The following is a 20446-nucleotide window of genomic DNA, read 5'->3' on the forward strand; positions in this document are numbered from 1 at the left end:
GAACATAATTACAAACAACATATCCGATAAAGGGTTAGTATCCAAAATATATAAAGAAGACATGAACAGACATTTCTCCAAAGAAGATATACAAATGGGCAACAGACACATGAAAAGATGCTCATCACTCATCATCAGGGAAATGCAAATCAAAACCACAATAAGATATCATCTCACACCTTTTAGAATGGCTGAAATCAAAATCACAGGAAACAACAGGTGTTGGTGAGGATGTGGAAAAAAAGCAACCCTTGTGCACTTTTGTTGGGAATGCAAACTGGTTTAGCCACTGTGGAAGACAGTATGAGGTCCCTCAAAAAGTTAGGAATAGAACTACCCTAAGATCCAGTAATTGCACTATTAGGTGTTTATCCAAAAAATACAAAAACACTAATTCAAAGAGATAGATGCACCCTATGTTTATCACGACATTATTTATAATAGCCAAATTATAGAAGCAGCCCCAGTGTCCACTGACAGATGAATGAATAAAGGAGAGGTGGTATATGTATTTAGATATATTGCATATGTGTGTGTATGTATATAGAATATTATTATATAGGTATATCTATAATAAAATATTCCACCATAAAGAATAAAATCTTGCCATTTGCAACATCACTAATGGATCTAGAGAATATAATCCTAAGTGAAATAAGTCAGTCAGAGAAAGACAAATACAATATGATTTCTCTCATATGTGGAATTTAAGAAACAAATGACAAAGGAAAAGAAACAAATTGAGAAAAACACTTAAACATAGAGAACAAACTGATGGCTACCAGAGGGGAGGTAGGTGAAATAGGTAATGGGAATTAAAGAGTATACTTATAGAAGAGTGCTGAGTAATGTATAGAATTATTGAATCACTATATCATACACCTGAAACTAATATAACACTGTTAGCTATACTGGAATTAAAATTTAAAAATTAATTTTAAAAAGACATTGCCAAATCCAAAGTCATGAATATTTGCCTCTATGTTTTCTAAGGGTTTTGTAGTTTCAGCTCTCAAATTTGTTTTCATTGCATCTTGAGTTAAAAGTGTGATATAAAGTAAGGGTCCAATTTCATTCTTTTACGTGTGGATATCCAGTTGTCCTGGCACCATTCGTTAAAGAGATCATTCGTTCCCCAGTGAAAGGTCTTGCTGCCTTTGTTGAAAATCCATTTATGGTAGATGTAGGCGTTTATTTCCGGACTCCATTCTCCTCCATTGATCTGTATGTTTTTATGCTACTACTTCACTGTTTTGATTATTGTAGCTTCGTAGTGTATTTTGAAATTGGAAAGTATGTCTTACACCTTTGTTCTTTTTTGGGATTGTTTTGGCTACTCAGGGTCCCTTGTGTTTCCATATGAATTTTAGGATCCCTAAAAGAGGCTTTTGGGATTTTGATAGGGATTGTATTAAATCTGTAGATCACTTTGGGAAGTATTGCCATCTTAACACTATTAAGTTATCAATCTGTGAACAAGGGATATCTGTCCATTTAATTCTTATTAATTTCTTTCAGCAACGTTTTGTAGTTTCACTAAGTGCTACACCTCTCTGCTTAAATTTGTTAGTATTTTATTCCTTTTGATTGTAAGTGGAATTGTTTTTTTAACTTCCTTTTTGGCATTTTCATTTCTAGTATATAGAAATGCAACTGATTTTTTTTTGTGTGTTTGTAGTGTGATCTGCAAATTTGCCGAGTGTACTGTGATTAGCAGTTCTCAACATATGAGCTCATGTCATCTACAGATATAGTATTACTTCTTTTCCAGTATGGATGCTTTTATTTCTTTTCTATATGTCAGTGCTCTGGCTTGAACTTCCAGTAGTATGTTGAATAGAAATGGATGACAGCAGGGCCGCTGGGTGGTTCAATCAGTTGAGTGTCGGACTCTTGATTTTGGCTCAGGTCATGATCTCCCAGTTCGTGAGATCAAGCCCCATGTACAGAGCCTGCTTGGGATTCTCTGTCCCTCTCTCTGTGCCCCTTCACTGCTTATGCTCTCTTTCACTCTCAAAATAAATAAATAAACTTAAAAAAAAAAGTGGATGAAAGTAGGCATACTTATTCCTATTCTTAAAGGAAACCTTTTATTCTTTTACTATTGAGTATATTATTAGCTGTAGGTTTTTCATATATGCCCTTTTCTTGTATTCCTAATTTATTGAATGCTTTTATTTGAAAGGGTGTTAGATTTTGTCAAATGCTTTTTCTGCATCAATTGGAATAATCATGTACATTTTTCCTTCATCTTATTAATGTGGTGTATTATATTGTTTTTCATATGTATAACTTCTTTGCATTCCTAGAATAGAACCTACTTGGTCTTGGCTTGTAATCTTTTAATATGCTGCTGCATAGTGTTTGTTAGTATTTTGAGGACTTTTGCATCTCTATTCATGAAGGATATTGATTTCCATCTCTTTATATAAGATATTTATAAGAGATATTCTATTTTTGTGGTGTGTTTGTCTCACTTTGGTAACAGAGTAATGCTGACCTCATAGAATGACGTCTGTTTTTCAGAGGCATTTAAGAAGGATTGGTGTTAATTTTTCTTTGGATCTGTGGTAGAAATCACCAGTGAAGTCATCTGATCCTGGACTTCTCTATGTTTGGAAGTTTTTGATGACTGATTGAATTTCTTTATTTACTATATAGGTCTATTCAGAATTTCTCTTTCTTTTGACTTTATGTTGTTTGTTTATTTCTAGGAATTTGTCCATTTCATCTAGATTATCTAATTTGTTGGCTTACAATAGTTTATAGTATTCTTTTTATCTCTGTAAGGTCAATAGTATCCCATTTTAATTTCCAACTGTAGTAATTTCACTCTTCTCTCTTTTTTCTTAACTAAAGGTTTGCCAATTTTGTGAATTTTTCAAAGAAGCAACTTTTGATTTTTTTTTATTTTGCATATGTATTCTGTATTCGTTTAATCTCTCTGTCTTTATGATTTCCTACCTTCTACAAGCATGTGGTTTAGTTTATTCTTTTTCTGGTTCCTTAAGGTGTAAAATCAAGTTATTGATTTGAAATCTTTTATTGAGCTGTAATAGACATAACATTATATTAGTTTCAGGTGTATATCACGATATACTTGTGAAATGATCACCACAATAAGTCTAGTTAACACCCATTACCACGTAGTAATAATGTTTTTTTTTCCTTGTGATGAGAACTTTTAAGATTTAGTCTATTAGCAATTTTCAAGTGTACAATACCTTGTTATTAACTGTTGTCACCATGCTGTACGTTATATCCCCGGGCCTTATCTTATCTTAGAGAGAGTTCAGAAATGGGGGAGAAGGGCAGAGGAGGAGAGAAAGAGAGTCTTTTTTTTTTTTTTTTTTAACGTTTATTTATTTTTGAGACAGAGAGAGACAGAGCATGAACGGGAGAGGGGCAGAGAGAGAGGGAGACACAGAACCGGAAGCAGGCTCCAGGCTCCGAGCCCTTAGCCCAGAGCTCACAGACCGCGAGATCGTGACCTGAGCTGAAGTCATACGCTTAACCGACTGAGCCACCCAGGCGCCCCTGAGAAAGAGAATCTTAAGCAGGCTCCATGCTTAGCATGATGTGATGAGATCATGACCTGAGCTAAAATCAGTAGTTGGATGCTTAACTGACTGAGTCACCCAGGTGCCCAGGACTTATTTATTTTATCACTGGAAATTTGTGCCTTTGACCACCCTCACCTGTTTTCCCAGCTGCCACCCCCTGCCTTTGGCAACTACCAATATGTTCTGTGTATCTGTGAGTTTGGGTTTGTTTTGTTCTTAGATTCCACGTACAAATGAGATCATAAAGAATTTGTCTCTCTCTCTCTGACTTATTTCGTATAGCATAATGCTCTCAAGGTCTATCCATGTTGTCACAAATGGCAAGATTTTACACATATACACGTACATACGCCACATTTTCTTTATGATGGACACTTGGGTTGCTTCTTTGTATTGGCTGTTATAAATAATACTGCAGTGAACATGGGGGTGTGTACTATATATCTCTTAGAATTAGTTCCTTTGGATAAACACTCAGAAATGGGTTTGCTGGATCATATGGTAGGTCTGTGTTCAGTTTTTTGAAAAACCTCTATACGATTTTCCATAGTGGCTGCATTAATTTACATTCCCATCAACAGTGTAGTAGGGTTCCCTTTTCTCCACATTCTTGCCAACACTGTCTATTTCTTGTCTTTTTGATAATAGCCATTTTAACAGGTATGAGGTGATACCTTATTGTGGTTTTGATTTGCATTTCATTTATGAGTAGAGATATTGAGCATCTTTTCATGTACCTGTTGGCCATCTGTATGTCTTCTTAGAAAAAAATGCCTATTCACATCCTCTGCTGATTTTTTAACCAGATTGGTATTTTTTCCTTTTTCTTTCTTTTTTTCTTTTTCTTTTTTTCTATTGAGCTCTGTGATGTCTTTGTATATTTTAGGTATTAACCCATTCTCAGACATATTATTGCAAATATATTCTCCCACTTAATAAGTTGTATTTTTATTTTTTTTTCTTTTGCTGGGAAGAAGATATTTAGTTCGACTTAGGCCCACTTATTTATTTTTGTTTTTACTGCCTTTGCTTCTGGTGTCAGAAAAAACTTGCCAAGATCTATGGTGAGAAGCTTACTGTCCTTATTTTCTTCTAGGAGTTTTATAGTTTTAGGTCTTATGTTCAGCTCTTAATCCATTTTGAATTAATTTTTGTATATAGTGTAAGATAATGGTCCAGTTTCATTCTTTTTCATGTAGCTGTCCAGTTTTCTAAATGCCATTTATTGAAGAGACTGTCCTTCCCTATTGTGTATTCTTGGCTCCTTTGTTGTGAATTAATTGGCCATATATGTGTCAGTTTATTTCTGGGCTATGTATTCTGTTGATATATGTATCTTTTTTTATGCAAATACCATACCGTTTTGATTACTGTAACTTTGTAATATATTTTGAAACCAGGAAATGTGAGGCCTCTAGCTTTGTTCTTCTTTCTCAAGATTGCTCTGACTATTCAGGGTCTTTTGTGGCTCCATACAAATTTTAGGATTGTTTGTTCAATTTCTGTGAAAAAAGGCCATTGGGATTTTGATAGGGGTTGCCTTGAATTTGTAGATTGCTTTGGGTGATATGGACATTTTATCGGTATTAATTCTTTCAGTCTATAAACTTGGACTATCTTTTCATTTATTTGTGTTCACTTTCTTTCATCAATATCTTATAGTTTTCAGGGTATAGGTCTTGGTTAAAGACCTTCTTGGTTAAATTTATTTCTAGATATTTTATTCTTTTTGATGTAATTGTAAATGGGAATATTTTCTTAATTTCTCTTAAGATAGTTCATTATTAGTGTATGGAAATGCAACTGATTTTTAATGTTGGTTTTTTTTTAACCTGCAACTTTCTTCAGTTTATTAGCTCCAATTTTTTTGTGTGTGGGGTCTTTAGAGTTTTCTCTATAATAATATCATGTCATCCACAAATAGTGGCAGTTTTACTTCTTGCTTTCTGATTTGGATGCCTGTTATTTCTTTTTCTTGACAAATTACTCTGGCTAGGGCTTCTAATACTGTGTTGAATAGAAGTGGTAAGAGTGGGCATCCTTGCCTTGTTCCTGGTCTTTGAGGAAAAGCTTTTAGTTTTTCACTGTCAAGTATGATGTTAGCTGTGTATTTATTATATATGGCCTTTATTGTGTTGTGGTACATTCCCTGTATATTCATTTTGTTGGCAGTTTTTATCATAAATGGATATTGAACATTGTCAAATGTTTTATGCATCTGTTGAGATAATCGTATGACTTTTATACTTCATTTTGTTAATGTAGTGTATTGATTGATTTCCATTTATTGAACCATCCTTGCATCCCTCAAATAAATCCCACTTGATCATGATGTGTGATGCTTTTAATGTAAACTTGAGTTGGTTTGCTAGTATTTTGTGAAGATTTTTGCATCTGTGTTCCTTTTGGGTATTAGCCTGTAATTTTTTTTTTTTTTTTTGGTGTTCTTGTCTGGTTTTGGTGTAAAGGTAATGCTGACCTCATAAAATGAGTTTGTAAGTATTCCCTCCTGTTCTGTTTTTTGGAAGAGTTTGAGAATGATTGTCATTAATTCTTTGAATATTTGGTAGCATTAACCAGTGAAGCAGTTGAGTGTAGACTTTTGTTTATTGGGACATTTTTGATTACTGATTCAGTGGCTTACTAGTAATTGGTCTGTTCATATTTTCTGTTTTTTTATGATTTGATCTTTGCAGATTGTATGGTTTTTAGGATTTTACCCATTTCTTCTATGTTGTTACATTTGTTGGTGTATAATTAATTGCTAAGTTTCTTGTGATCCTTTGTATTTCTGTGTGATCAGTTGTAAATGTTTGTTCTTTTGTTTATGACTTTATTTGAGTCCTCTCTTTTTTTCTTGGTGACTTTATTCTTTGTACAGGTTTTTTTCTTTTTTTAATATTTATTTTGACGGAGTGCGAATGCATGCATTAGAGTGGGGGAGGGGCAGAGAGGAAGACAGAGACAGAATCCCAAGCAGATTCCACGCTGTCATTGCAGAGCCTGAGGTGGGGCTCAGTCTTATGAACTGTGAGATCAGGACCTGAGCCCAAATCCAGAGTCAGATGCTTACCCAACTGAGCCACCCAGGTACCCATAGTAAGTTTTAAATGTGTTACTAAACAGTATAATGAGGGCTTAGTTTTAATATACGTATCTTATATATTCAGCCACAATTCCAAGGAGAACAAGCAAGGGGTTTATCCATAATTTCCATCAGCCCCCAGGTTATATAAGCAATTAATAACTTGTATTACCCTTATGTAAAGTGCTATTCAGTGTAGTTTCAACCCTACCAAATTGCTACCCTTAATTAAGCCTCTCCTATAAAGAACTTCTAGAGCTGCCACTCTATTATTTATACATGAATTAAAAAAATACCTGAATGTATATGTGCTAAAATTGTAACAATTGGTTTCTTCCAGGTTTTTGAGTTTATTTTTTTCTTTGCAATTTCTGTGTTCTACTTTTCCTATAAAAACATAACTTGCTTTAGTGATAAAGAAGCTATTAAAAAGTTTAATGAACATACTTTTTAAAAACACACGCACACAAAAAAGCAAACAAAAACAAAAACAAGAACGGAGTGGTGAGATTCTTTGATTAATTTGATTTCTTTGAGAAATGCATGATATCAGACCAGAAGACAATTACGCTTTTCTTTACCTAGAGACGACCGGCTGTTTAAGTGGTGGTAGGAGACTACTCTTAAGATTGCACTTGTGTTTTATCCTTATAATTGTCTTCATTGAATTGGATACAGTGGTTACCCCCTTCTGTATAGGAAATTCACAACTGGGATTGCTCTCCATCTTAAGAGGAAGCACGGAACTAGTTTGTTCTATAATTAAGATGCTTTCTGTAGTGATTGCTATAGTACAACTTTTTTTTCTTTTTTCTTTCTTTCATTTTTTTTTTTTATTTCTTCTTAGTTCTTTTGATTCCTGTGATTCCTTTAGTTTTTGATTGCTAGCCTCAGCTTGTACCCATTTATCCTGCCTTTTGGAGTCTATGCCATCCTGTTTAATATATGTGTGTGTATCTAATGTCCTAATTATTTTTACCGGCCTGCCTGGTTTCTAGCTGCTTTAATCCCTCACAAGCTTTGTTCTGTACATCTTACTGTCAGTGTAGTTGCTGACCTACCTAGACTCCAACATTGTATTTGATTTCCTACCCTATCTCTATACTTGACTTTTAGTCATGGTCCCAGTACAGATTCCATATTTCATAAATAATTCTGATGAAAAGATCATTTTAAAACTTACATTGAGAATATGCATAATAGGGCATTAATTTCTAACTAAAGAAAGAGCATTGAGTGTCTAATCATTGGAATTTTAATTTAAGATATTGCATATTTCTGTTCCTTCTTGTCAGGCTAAAATATCCTACTAGCCAACTTTGACTATAGTGAGAAATTTTTCTTGTTCTCATTGCTTAATCTCTTCTAATATCACTTGTTTTATCACCTTCTAATGTGGCCAAGTGACAAGTAGTGATTAATTTGTCATTGGTTTACTATAACTAGAGATTCATTGTATAACTTTAGAAGCTTGGGGGATGAGGTATATAGAAACATTCTATGGAAACTACTAATGACATTATAATTTGAAGATGCAGGACTGTAAAACATAACCTCTTAATGTTTTTTTGTTTTGTAATTTGAGTGTGTTTTGAGGATTAGGTACTAATGCTGCGGTGTATATATTTATGTAAAGTGATAGATAATAAATATTGTGATTTAGATAATTTTGTGTCATTCTGTGAGCCAGTTAATGGGCTAATTGTTAGGCAGTTGTTTTTTTTTTTTTAATACACATTTTAGAGCAGCTATCTTTATTTTTGAATTACTGATTTTTGTTTGAGGTTCTTCTCTCCAAAACATCTTGTTTTATTCACTTGCAAATTTTATATAAGCATGATTCTTTGTGTAAATGTATTTTTTCCCAGGTATAGCTATTTATTAAGGTACTTTCTGCAAGATCAAGAAATATGTATAGTACAGAGTTTACAGAGTTGGAGAAAAAGAGTTATTGTTTGGTCTAAGTCAAAAGTAAATCTAATTTAAATGTGTATGTTAATCCGACCCACATGCCTTTAGAACTAAAAACTAGATAAAAAGCATGGACATTTTGTGAGTTTTTAATCTACCTATGTCTGTTTTTATTTTATATTATAGGAAAGTTAAAGGAGGAAATATTGATGTACATCCATCAGAAAAAGCACTCATTGTTCAATATGAAGTGGAAGCTACTATTCTTGGAGAGATGGGTGATCCCATGTTGGGAGAACGAAAGGAATGCCAAAAGATGTAAGTTTTCTTCATTGGTGCATAGTTTGAAACTGGTGAATTTTATATAAACTGTGTAGAAATCTGACGTTATTTAAATCAGCATAGATTACAAATGGTTCTGCCTTCTTCTAGGCATACTTCATCTTAGTGAAGCAGAGACCATAGTAAACTATAAATACAGAGTATATTTATTCCAGAGAAGATCATGTTTACCTAAGCATAGTGGAAAGTTGCTGAAAAATATCATTTCTAATTTATCCCATTTAGTGAATGCATATAATAGAGTATAAACGGGGCGCCTGGGTGGCGCAGTCGGTTAAACGTCGGACTTCAGCCAGGTCACGATCTCGCGGTCCGGGAGTTTGAGCCCCGCATCAGGCTCTGGGCTGATGGCTCAGAGCCTGGAGCCTGTTTCCGATTCTGTGTCTCCCTCTCTCTCTGCCCCTCCCCCGTTCATGCTCTGTCTCTCTCTGTCCCAAAAATAAATAAAAAACGTTGAAAAAAAAATTAAAAAAAAAATAGAGTATAAACTACTACAACTTGTGAAATCAGAAATAAAAGAGGTTTATATGAGACTTTTTAGCTTCATTTAAGAAATTTCTATTTTAGGGGATCCTCTCTGTATTATTCTTTTTTCCCTGGAGTTGTAGAAGATAGTATGCATTCCAGAATTCCCAAGTGGGGCATGTACTTTGAATTCATCCCTTCAAAGTCTAGCCCTGTGAAAGATGTTGGTAATGTAATGACTCAATTTTCTGACTCAGTGAATTGGGATTACATCTCTTGACATCCTACACTTTCCTTCCTACTTTTATAATACTTTCAGGAGCCCCTTGGGAACTGGCCTTTTTCATTATTCTATAGTTGTACTTGTGATTGTCTTGCCCTCCTTTCATAGTATTGTGGAAATAGAGAAGGTCGGAGATGGCCTAGTGTTCTCTCCCAATCTTCTTCTCCTTCCGTAAAAAAAAAAAAAAAAAAGTTGATTTGGGAGCTAAGTAAGAAGATTTTAACTAGTTTAAAAGAGTGTTAGTATGTTTTGGTGATATAGCACCCTGAAAAGTACTGTATTTAATTTTTTTTTTATTTTTATTTTTTTTTTTTTGAGAGAGTGTGAGTGGGGAGGGGCAGAGGGAGACTCACAATCCAAAGTAGGCTCCAGGCTCTGAGCTGTTAGCACAGAGCCCGACATGGGGCTTGCACTCACGAACTGCCAGACCATGACCTGAGCCAAAGTTGGACACTCAACTGACTGAGCCACACAGGCGCTCCCAAAGCACTGTATTTTAAATATATAGCAGTGGTTCTCAACTGGTTGTGATGTTTTTCCCCCAGAGAACATTTGGTAATGCCTGGAAACAGTTTTGGGGGTTGTAACTGGAGGGATCCTATTGACAATCTAGTGGATAGAGGCCAGGGTGCTGTTAAACATCCTAAAATGCACAAGGTCAAAGAATGGTTTGGCTTCAAATTTTAATAGCGCTGTAATTGAGAAACTTTGGTGTATAGCACCCTGAAAAGAAAAGCTGCCTAGTATCTTAGTAAGATCCCTAATCTGTCTTCTTTTCTTGTGTTAGGAAACTAAATTACACATACAATTCATTGAAATAACTAAGTCCTTGGGGCACCTGGGTGTCTCAGTCAGCTGAGTGTCTGACTTTGGCTTAGGTCATGATCTCGCGGTTCGTGGGTTTGAACCCCGCATGGGGCTCTGTGCTGGCAGCTTGGAGCCTGAGCCTGCTTCGGATTCTGTGTCTCCTTCTCTCTCTGCCCACCCCTCCACACCCTCCCCCTGCCTCAAATAAATAAACAGCAAAAAAAAAATGAAAAGAACTAAGTCTTTGGATAATTCACTAAATTGAAGAAAAATACATATATTCACACATACGTACTTATGTGTCCTCTTACACGTTCTCTCTTCCATTAATGTGTTGTGATTACTGCCTGAGTTTTATACATTTTGGGAGCATGTGAAAATCTCTCTTTTTTTATGTTTATTGATTTAAAAAAAATTTTTTTAATGCTTACTTATTATTTTTTTTAATGTTTATTTATTTTTGAGACAGAGGGAGACAGAGCATGAACGGGGGAGGGGCAGAGAGAGAGGGAGACACAGAATCCGAAACAGGCTCCAAGCTCCAAGCTGTCAGCCCAGAGCCCGACGCGGGGCTCAAACTCACGGACCGCGAGATCGTGACCTGAGCCGAAGTCGGACGCTCAACCGACTGAGCCACCCAGGCGCCCCAATGCTTACTTATTTTTGAGAGAGAGACAGAGCATCAACAGGGGAGAGGCGGAGAGAGAGGGAGACACAGAATCCGAAGCAAGCTCCAGGCTCCGAGCTGTCAGCACAGAGCCCATTGTAGGGCTTGAACACATGAACTGTGTTGAGATCATGACCTGAGCTGAAGTCAGACGCTTAACTTTGACTGAGCCACCCAGGCACCCCTTGAGATCTTATTAATTTGACTTCTAAAGAAAAGCTAGCAGATCAGTCTTTGCTTTTAGAACCTCAGATATCCACATTTCAGGCAAAAGATTTAGTTCTTAGTTCTTTAACATGTATTTGTTTGTTTAAAGTTTACTTTTGAGAAAGAGAGAGAAAGTGAGTGAGGCAGGGCACAGAGAGAGGGAGAGAGAGAGAATCCCAACCAGGTGCTGCACTGCCAGGGCACACCAACCGTGAGATCACGACCTAAGAGAAAATCGAGTCGGATGCTTAACCAACTGAGCCACACATGCGCCCCCTAGAAAGATTATTTTAAAACAAGATTTCTGAATATGCTGTCCTCCCTAGAAGAGTCAGATACAGATTTTATGTTCTTTTTGTTATCTCATTTGTTCAGTTCAAAGAAATCATTTCTTTGCATTTTTCTAAGCCTAATCGTATCTAATACTTTATTATATTTTACTAAAAGAGTCTATGTCAGGTACCTTTCAGTGCTTTGTGAACTATTTATAAGAAGTATTGTTTAAGTTATCACTTACTTTTATAATACCTGAGTTGAAAAATTTCTGATGTGCTCACAGCATTCGTCTTAAGAGTCTCAATGCCAACACGGATATAACTTCCCTGGCCCGGAAGGTGGTTGAAGAATGTAAACTTATCCATCCCTCAAAACTAAATGAGGTAGAACAGCTGTTGTACTATCTACAGAATCGCCGTGATTCATTGCCAGGAAAAGGTAAGTAGAATTCCTCACTTTTTAATGTATAACCAGAGCTGTTTCTATAGTTTGTGCTTTTGATATTTGGTGGTGTTTTTTATTGTTGTTATTGTTTTATTTTGTTTTGCCAGTGCTGTGCATAAGTAAACGAATGAAAGAATAAACCTATTAGTTTTCTCCATGCCAGGCTCTGTATTAGATGCTTCCACAAAAAATGATCTGTTTCTATTTCATACTGTGGCATGTGTGTATGTTTGTATGTGTACATTTGTGCTGAAATAAGGAACGAACTCAAATGTCTGTCATATTCTAGAATAATAAAAGGAGAGAATTTGGGGCAAAAAAACCCTATTTTCTCTAACCCAACCAGATTTATATTTTTTAAATTTCTTATTGACAATTTATAATTTGAATAGATTACTAAGTATTTGAATGTTAAAATATGTCATATGCTTTAGACTATCCTAAAGATACAAGTTTTATGAATCTTTCTTAAGAAAATATTACTTTTTTATTCCTTATTGTCTGCATTGTTGCCATTCTTCTACCTTCAATTTCTTCATAAGGAACCAAGTCATTAAAATATTAGAGCTAAGGAATTGATTATTTTTAGAAAATATCATCAAATAATCTAAACCAAATATGAAACGAAATAACACATTTTGATGGAAAGTCATCTCAGATTATTGAATAGTTAGTTATTCCACTTCATGGTATTGATTAGGTTTACATATCTTTCTTTCATCATTGGTGAGTTCTAAAATATGGTACCTTTGAAAAACTTTATAAATGCTTATGTTTCGATTATATTGAGTAGAAAAAAATGAGAGAAAATTTGTTTTGACTTTTTTTGAATTACTCAGTCTTTTCTCTCCAACCACAGCAAATAAAATGCCTTTTTTCTAATATCACTTTTATTAGTTAATCCTGAATATATTATCTAACATATATTATATGATCAATATATATTTCTGAATGAATTAAGTGATTGTGAATGTATTTATTTAAAAGCAAAAATAAGCAGTTTGAACTTGTATCCGGCTACATAACTGGCACTCAATGTATAATTATTAATTCTTAATAATTAGTGTTATAAGGAAAATGTTATCAAGAAACACTTTTATTAAATGTTTCTTGATAGACTATTCCTATTAAGATCCCTGTAAATGATGAGAGAGAACTTCTTCAATAAGTTAAATAGGTTCAAAGTGAGCAAAGTAAATCCCATACTCTTGTAAGGTGTGTATGTACTTAGTTTGAGTACAATATAGTGAAAATTGATCTTTCCTAATGCCTAATTAATATAATTCCAAATGCATTTATATTAATATCTTAATAAAGCCTTGCAAGTTTTCAAGGTAGATCAGTCATCTCACCTTCTTCCCCAGAAATTAGATGAATATGAGGAAATTTTCATGTCAACATACATGGATAAATCCATTTGAATCAGTCTGTTCGTATAGATACTAATGTTTGGAGATGTAAGAAGTGCTGTTACCATGTTAAATACATACTTACTAAAAAAATTTCCATTTTTCTTTTTAACTTTTTTTACTTGGAATTCACTATTTCAAAACCAGAAACATTGCCCCCCAGAAGTGATTGAAACAAAATAGTAATACTTATTTATGTAATTCATTACTGTAAGTGATTTTTTTCATTTTGTTTTTTCTAATATTCAACTCATTAATGTATCTTTGCTTTATTGATTTCCCTATTCCCACCTTAAATGTGAATCAGGAGGGGACTCTTGCTTCTTGTTGGCAAGTCTGGCTATTTACCTCCCAAAAAGTTAACCTAGAGGGATTAAAATTGCTGCATAACATAACTTTGGGATTATTTCTAGATTTTATTCATATTTACTCTCCTTGATATCTCATTATAACAGATTATAGATGAACATTTAAAAAATTTTTTATTTATTGGAAAAAGACTATTTCATAAGCTAGTCAGTTGTAAGATTCCCAGGTTAGCTATAAACTCAGCTACAGAATATAAAAATTACCCAGAAACTCTAAACACCTAGTTCTTCTCATTTAAAAATAAAAAATCTTTTTACAGAAAAAAAAGAAAAATCGAGCAAGCCTAAAGATCCACCTCCTTTTGAAGGAATGGAGGTAAGACCTAATTCTGATCTAATAGAGAACTGATTGATTGTAAGTTGTTGCCTTTTCCCATCAATGATTCATGTACTAACATTAAGTAGATGTGGAAAGTTTATTGAACTTAGAAGCACCTAGAAAAGGTAGATAATGAGTGTTTTTTATAGTCAAAAGTTAGTGGCATATTTTCAGGTATAATTTATTTTGATAAGTTTTGAAATGTTTTAAATATTCTTATATTTAAACATATCCAGTGTGTTTTGAAATACTGTTTAACCTATTATAGTAGACACAAATTATTTTGCATTACATTTAGGATGCTTTATATTAATAGACCCAAGTTTAGCGTTTATGTACATCCTATTTTCATGTGGTTTGTAACTACTTTTGTATTGGAGTCCTAACACCCAAAGGTCTAATTTCCTCCTGGCTGCTATGAGTCCTTTGAAAACTTGTCTGTCATTAAAAGGGCAATATGTTGACCACACAGTATCATTCCTTGGCAGTAGCTTTGAGGGACATCATTGTTCTTTAGGAGGACTTCCTCTTCCTTTCTTTCAGATTGATGAAGTGGCTAACATCAATGACATGGATGAATACATTGAGTTACTATATGAAGATATTCCTGATAAAGTTCGGGGTTCTGCTTTGATCTTGCAACTTGCTCGAAATCCTGATAACTTGGAAGAACTACTATTGAATGGTGATTTATATCTATAAATATTAAAAATAGAAAAATTGTTGCATAATATGTTTTTGAAACTTATTATAATAGAGGACAAAGCTAAAATTTTACCAAACTTAGGAATGCATTTATTTCCTAGACCTTTATTACCATCTTTCTTCTGAAAATTATTTAATTTTTGAGAGCATAACATTAAATATTATCTGAAAAATTCATTTAATTTAAACAACAAATATAAAGCACTAATGGTACTGTGTCTTCTATTCTGGAAGATTTTTATTCTTTCAGTTAGGATACAATATCAACTTTTGTCATTTGCACACATACGTATATACTTTCACTAAATTAGGGTTCCAATATTAGTTTTTTTTCAGTAGCACAGCAAAAAATATATTAATCTCTGTACCTTCACTTAGATTAAATTTTGATCCTCTCCTTTCATTAGATGTGCTAGGTAATTAAAAAAAAAAGAGATAATGCTCTTAAAACCCTTTTTCTCAGTAATACCACTATAGAATTATTTTATTTTATTTTATTTTATTTTATTTTATTTTATTTTATTTTATTTTATTTTATTTTATTTAAAGTTTATTTGTTTTGAGAGAGCGAATGCAAGCAAAGGAGGGACAGACAGAGATAAAGTTTATTTATTAATTTTGAGAGAGTGAGTGCGAGGAGGGTAGGGGCAGAGAGAGAAGGAGAGAGAATCCCAAGCAGGCTCTGCACTGACAGTACAGAGCTCAATGCAGGGCTCAATCTCACAAACCATGGGATCACGACCTGAGCAGAAACCAGGAGTCAGATGCTTAACCAACTGAGCCAGCCAGGCGCCCCTAGAATTATTTTAAATGTGTGGTTTTCTGACTTTACTTTTACCAAAATTAAAATATAGAAGATGTCATTATTATCTGATTTCTATCACATGAGGAAGAGTACCTTTTTGTTTGTCGTCATACTCTTTGTATGGAGGCTGTACAGTACACACCAGTACTTGATAGCTTGGAAAGTATATACAAAAGAACTGTCCAGAAAGTCCTAGAACATTACCAATATTCCAAGTAGACAATGTGTACATTTTAAGTATTTTCAAAATTATACAACTCATATATTAGTATATTCTTCGTAAAGAATTAGAATATTAGTAATTTGATCATTATTTTTTTTTTAATTTTTTTTTTCAACGTTTATTTATTTTTGGGACAGAGAGAGACAGAGCATGAACGGGGGAGGGGCAGAGAGAGAGGGAGACACAGATTCGAAAACAGGCTCCAGGCTCTGAGCAGTCAGCCCAGAGTCCGACGCAGGGCTCGAACTCACGGACCGCGAGATCGTGACCTGGCTGAAGTCGGACGCCCAACCGACTGCGCCACCCAGGCGCCCCAGTAATTTGATCATTATTATCTGAGTTTGGAGTGCATTCATTCTTCTAGATCATTTTCATACTTTTACATATATATATATAGGATTTTTTCCTATATTAAAATATAGAGTATTATTTTGTAAGAATTTTTATATTAATAATATCGTACTTATTTCTTGGTAATTTTTTCTCCATACAGTAATATTTTGAGATTACATGCATATAGATACATTATAATGTAATTAATTTTTTAACTATGTTGTTTTTATGAAGCTTTCTATAAGTTTTAGCCATTCCTCTGTTGATTAGTCATTAGATTGTTTCCAGATTTTTCAGTAGGGAATATTGCTTCAGTGAACATCTTTGTACATATCTTCTATATACACAGTATGGGGTTCTTTAGGGTATGTGGACAGAAACAAAGGTCATACATAAATACAGATGATAATGTTTTAAAGGGTATTGCCAAACTGCCTTCCAAAATGGTTGTGCTGCTCTATCCCCAGATCAACAGAATATGAAAGCCATCAAACTTTAAAATTTTTGCCATTGCATTATGGTAATAAACAAGCTCTCTTTGTTTTAAGTTGCATTTGCCTGATTTCTAATGAATTTGCTATCTATCACTAGACTTTTGGAATTTCCACCCTGTGAATTTTGTATTCCTGTCTTAAGTATTTGTGTGTATGTGTATGTGACTATACGTATATTTATATATAAATGTACATGTCCTATTTATATATAATTTAGTACGTAAATTTATATATATCATTTATGTTCTTTCTCTTTTATGTACTTGGAAATGGTTTCTGTCAGTCTATTGTCTCTTTTTTTTTTTTATCATATCCATTTCCATCTGTTTACTTCCACTCTATTTGTGTCTTTGACTCTAAAATGTGTGTATTGTACAAAGTATATAGTTGGATCACGCCCTTTTTTTAATCCATTCTGCCAATCTCTGCATTTTGATAAGAGAGCTTAGTCTATTTACCATTAATGTAATTACTCATAAAGTGGGATTGTCATCTAACACTTTGTTTTCTGCATCTTTTATCATTTTTATTCCGTTAACCCTCTATTACTGCCTTCTTTTATGTAAAATGGATATTTTTTAGTATACCATTTTAATCCTTTTGTTGTTCTTTTACTGTGTTTTCCTGAATTATTTTCTGAGTGTTTGCCCTAGGATTACAGTTACTATCTTCTATTAAAATAATTTAGTTCAAATTAATAGTAGGGTTCCAATATTTAATTTTAGCAGCATGCAAAAACTGTGTTCTGACTTACCTCTCTATTCCCTCTCCACTTCTTTGTACTATTATAGTAATGCAAATTACATCATTACACATTACCTGCCTGTCAGCACAGTAATTATTGCTGTGTGAATTTTTTAATTAAATAGAAGAAAAGACTGCAATCAGAAATAATGTTACGCTGTCATTTTATTTATATAATTACCCTTACCAGTGCTCTTTATTTCTTTGTGTGGATTTACATTCCTCTCTACTAGTTTTTCATTTAAGCTTGAAGGATTCCCTTTAGTATTTCTTATAGGGAATGTTTACTATCAGCAAATTCTCTAAATTTTTGTTTGCCTAGGAATAGGAATGACTTCATTTCTCCTTGGTGTTTGTGTGCATAGTTTTGCTAGATGTTGAATTCTTGTTTGGCAGTCTTTTTATTTTAGCACTTTTACAATGTTATCCACTGTCTTCATGTCTCCATGGTTTCTGATACGAAATTGGATGTTAATCTCATTAAGGATCCTGTGTAACTCTTGAGCTGCCTTCTTGCTACTTGTAACATTTTCTTTGCATTTGGCTTTTGCCAGTTTGACTATGATGTATTTAGGTGTTTACATCTTTTAGTGTGTCTTCTTGGAGTTTGTGAAACTCCTTGGATCTGCAGATTAATGTTTTTCAATCAAACTTTGGAAGTTTGGGGCATTATTGTGTTAAACATTCAAGTATCTCCTTTTTCTCTCATTTCCTTTTGGGAATTCCATGTTAATATGTTTGGTGATGTCCCATAGGTCTTTGAGGCTCTACTTGCTTTTCATTATTTTTTCTTTCAATTCCTTCAGACTGCTGTGAAGTCCTTCTAGTGAATTTTTCATTTCAGATATCTATTGTACTTTGTTAACTCCAGAATTTCTATTTGGTTCATACTTTGTCATTTGTATCTCCTTATTGATATCATTTGGTGAGGCATCATTCTCGTACCTTCCCATACTTGTCTTTAAATCTTTAGATATGGTTTCCTTTAAATTTTTTTTTTAACATTTATTTATTTTTGAGACAGAGAGAGACAGAGCATGAACGGGGGAGGGTCAGAGAGAGAGGGAGACACAGAATCTGAAACAGGCTCCAGGCTCTGAGCAGTCAGCACAGAGCCCGATGCAGGGCTTGAACTCACGGACCGCGAGATCGTGACCTGAGCCGAAGTCGGACGCTTAACCGACTGAGCCACCCAGGTGGCCCGATATGGTTTCCTTTAATTCACTGGATATATTTACAATAGCTTATTTAGTCATATAAGTTCAACATTTGTGCTTCCTCATGGACGATTTCTATTGAATGCTGTGTTTCCTGAATATGAGACATCACGTCCTGTTTTCTTGCATGTCTTGTAGTTTTTATTGTTGTTACGATAATATTGTACTCTCTCCCGAGCTTGTTATTTTTGCTGTTTGTTTAATGAGTTTCTTAGATGAATTCTGAAAAGTCTGTGATCTTTGTGCAGCCACTGAAGCTTCTAGCTCAGGTAGTTTAGCGGTAACTAATTATTGGATAGAGATTTTTTATTTTACTTTAATTTTTTTTTTAATGTTTATTTTTGAGAGAGAGAGAGAGAGAGAGAGAGAGAGAGAGAGAGAGAGAACACAAGTGGGGGAGGGGTGGAGAGAGAGGGAGACACAAAATCTGAAGCAGGTTCCAGGCCCTGAGCTATCAGCACAGAGCCCGACCTGGGGCTCAAACCCATGGACCGTGGGATCATGTGAGCCAAAGTCAGACACTCAACCAGCTGAGCCACCCAGGTGCCCAGGATAGAGATTTTTTTAAAATGCCTGGCCCTAAGTGTCCCAGCCTTTGCTAAGTGACTGTGTGTGTATTGGAGCATGTCTTCAGTGTTTAAGCAGGTAGTGTACAAGGCTAAGTTAGCCTTTATTTTTTATTTTTAAAATTTATTTAAGTAATCTATACACCCAAAGTGGGGCTCAAACTCATGACCCTGAGATCAAGAGTCGCATACTCTACCAACTGAGTCGGCCAGGCATCCCCAAGGCCTTAGCCTTTAATTCCTGCTTGTACAATGCCTCAGGGTTGGCCAGAGATGAGAGATGAGGTCCTCCTTACGTCTTTTCCTGGTATCAACACGTTCCTGCACATGTGCATGGCCTTCTAGATTCTCAGGAATATATTGGAGCTTTTCAAAGACCTTGTGAATCTCTCATTTCCCAGTTTTTCCTTTTTCAAGTTTTTTTTGTCAACTTCTTGTTAACCCCAGCTGGCAAGGCTGCTGCATGCAGTTGCAATGTTGCCACCAGTGGTTTTCAACAAATGCCCTGGGTATAAGGCTGTACAAAGCAATTTCTGAGTCAAGTCAGATAAGTGCAAACCCTGGAAATGCAGCAAATATCCAGATGTGTCAGATAGTGACAGTTCACTGGAGTGGGGGTTTTCAGGAGTGCCAAATTGTTCTGCCCCCTCCAGTTGCTGCTCTGCTTTTGTTTTTCACAGATACTATATTTGTGATGCTGTTGATTTTCAAGGCTTCTGCAAAGTTGCACAGAGGGGATGTACTTATGGCAAGTAGAAATACCACAGAGTTTACTGGTTCTATAAGGTTCAGCCATATTTCTTATTGTTGCAAAATGTAGTTCCAGGGTTCTAAAAAGGTTGATTCTGACCATTTTTACCAGTGTTCTCATTCACTTATGGAGGGGTGGATTTTTGGAGGTCCTTACTTTGGTTGTTTCAGAAATCCTTGCCCCTGGAATTTACTTTTCTTAAGTTTATTTATTTATTTTGAGAGAGAGACTGAAAGTGTGAGAGGAGAAGGTCAGAGAGAGAGAGAGAGAAAGAGAAAGAAAATCCCAAGCAGACTCCATGCTGTCAGGCTAGACAGAGCCTGATGCAGGACTTAAAATTAGGAACCATGAGATCATGCCCTGAGCTGGAGTCAGGAGTCAAATGCTTAACTGACTGAGCCATCCCAGGCGCCCCTCATTTTTGTTGTAAGTAGGAGGTAGAGATAGAAATTTTTTGCATAT

At 34.8% G+C, this 20446-nt stretch overlaps 1 protein-coding gene across 2 annotated transcripts in view; it reads left to right on the plus strand.

Annotated features, from left to right (window-relative positions):
• Positions 1 to 20446, plus strand: part of KIFAP3 (kinesin associated protein 3) — a 177274-nt gene that overhangs the window by 17262 nt on the left and 139566 nt on the right. For both annotated transcript variants that reach the window (XM_086693965.1, XM_025926270.2), the window contains 4 exons: positions 8746 to 8877; positions 11890 to 12044; positions 14088 to 14143; positions 14690 to 14831. In XM_086693965.1, coding sequence (XP_086550091.1) covers positions 8746 to 8877; positions 11890 to 12044; positions 14088 to 14143; positions 14690 to 14831 — 485 coding nt within the window. The remainder of the gene's footprint in view (positions 1 to 8745; positions 8878 to 11889; positions 12045 to 14087; positions 14144 to 14689; positions 14832 to 20446) is intronic.

Source organism: Puma concolor, chromosome E4 (genome assembly GCF_028749965.1).
Source record: "Puma concolor isolate L17-30 chromosome E4, mPumCon1.1.hap2, whole genome shotgun sequence".
Classification (NCBI taxonomy): domain Eukaryota; kingdom Metazoa; phylum Chordata; class Mammalia; order Carnivora; family Felidae; genus Puma; species Puma concolor.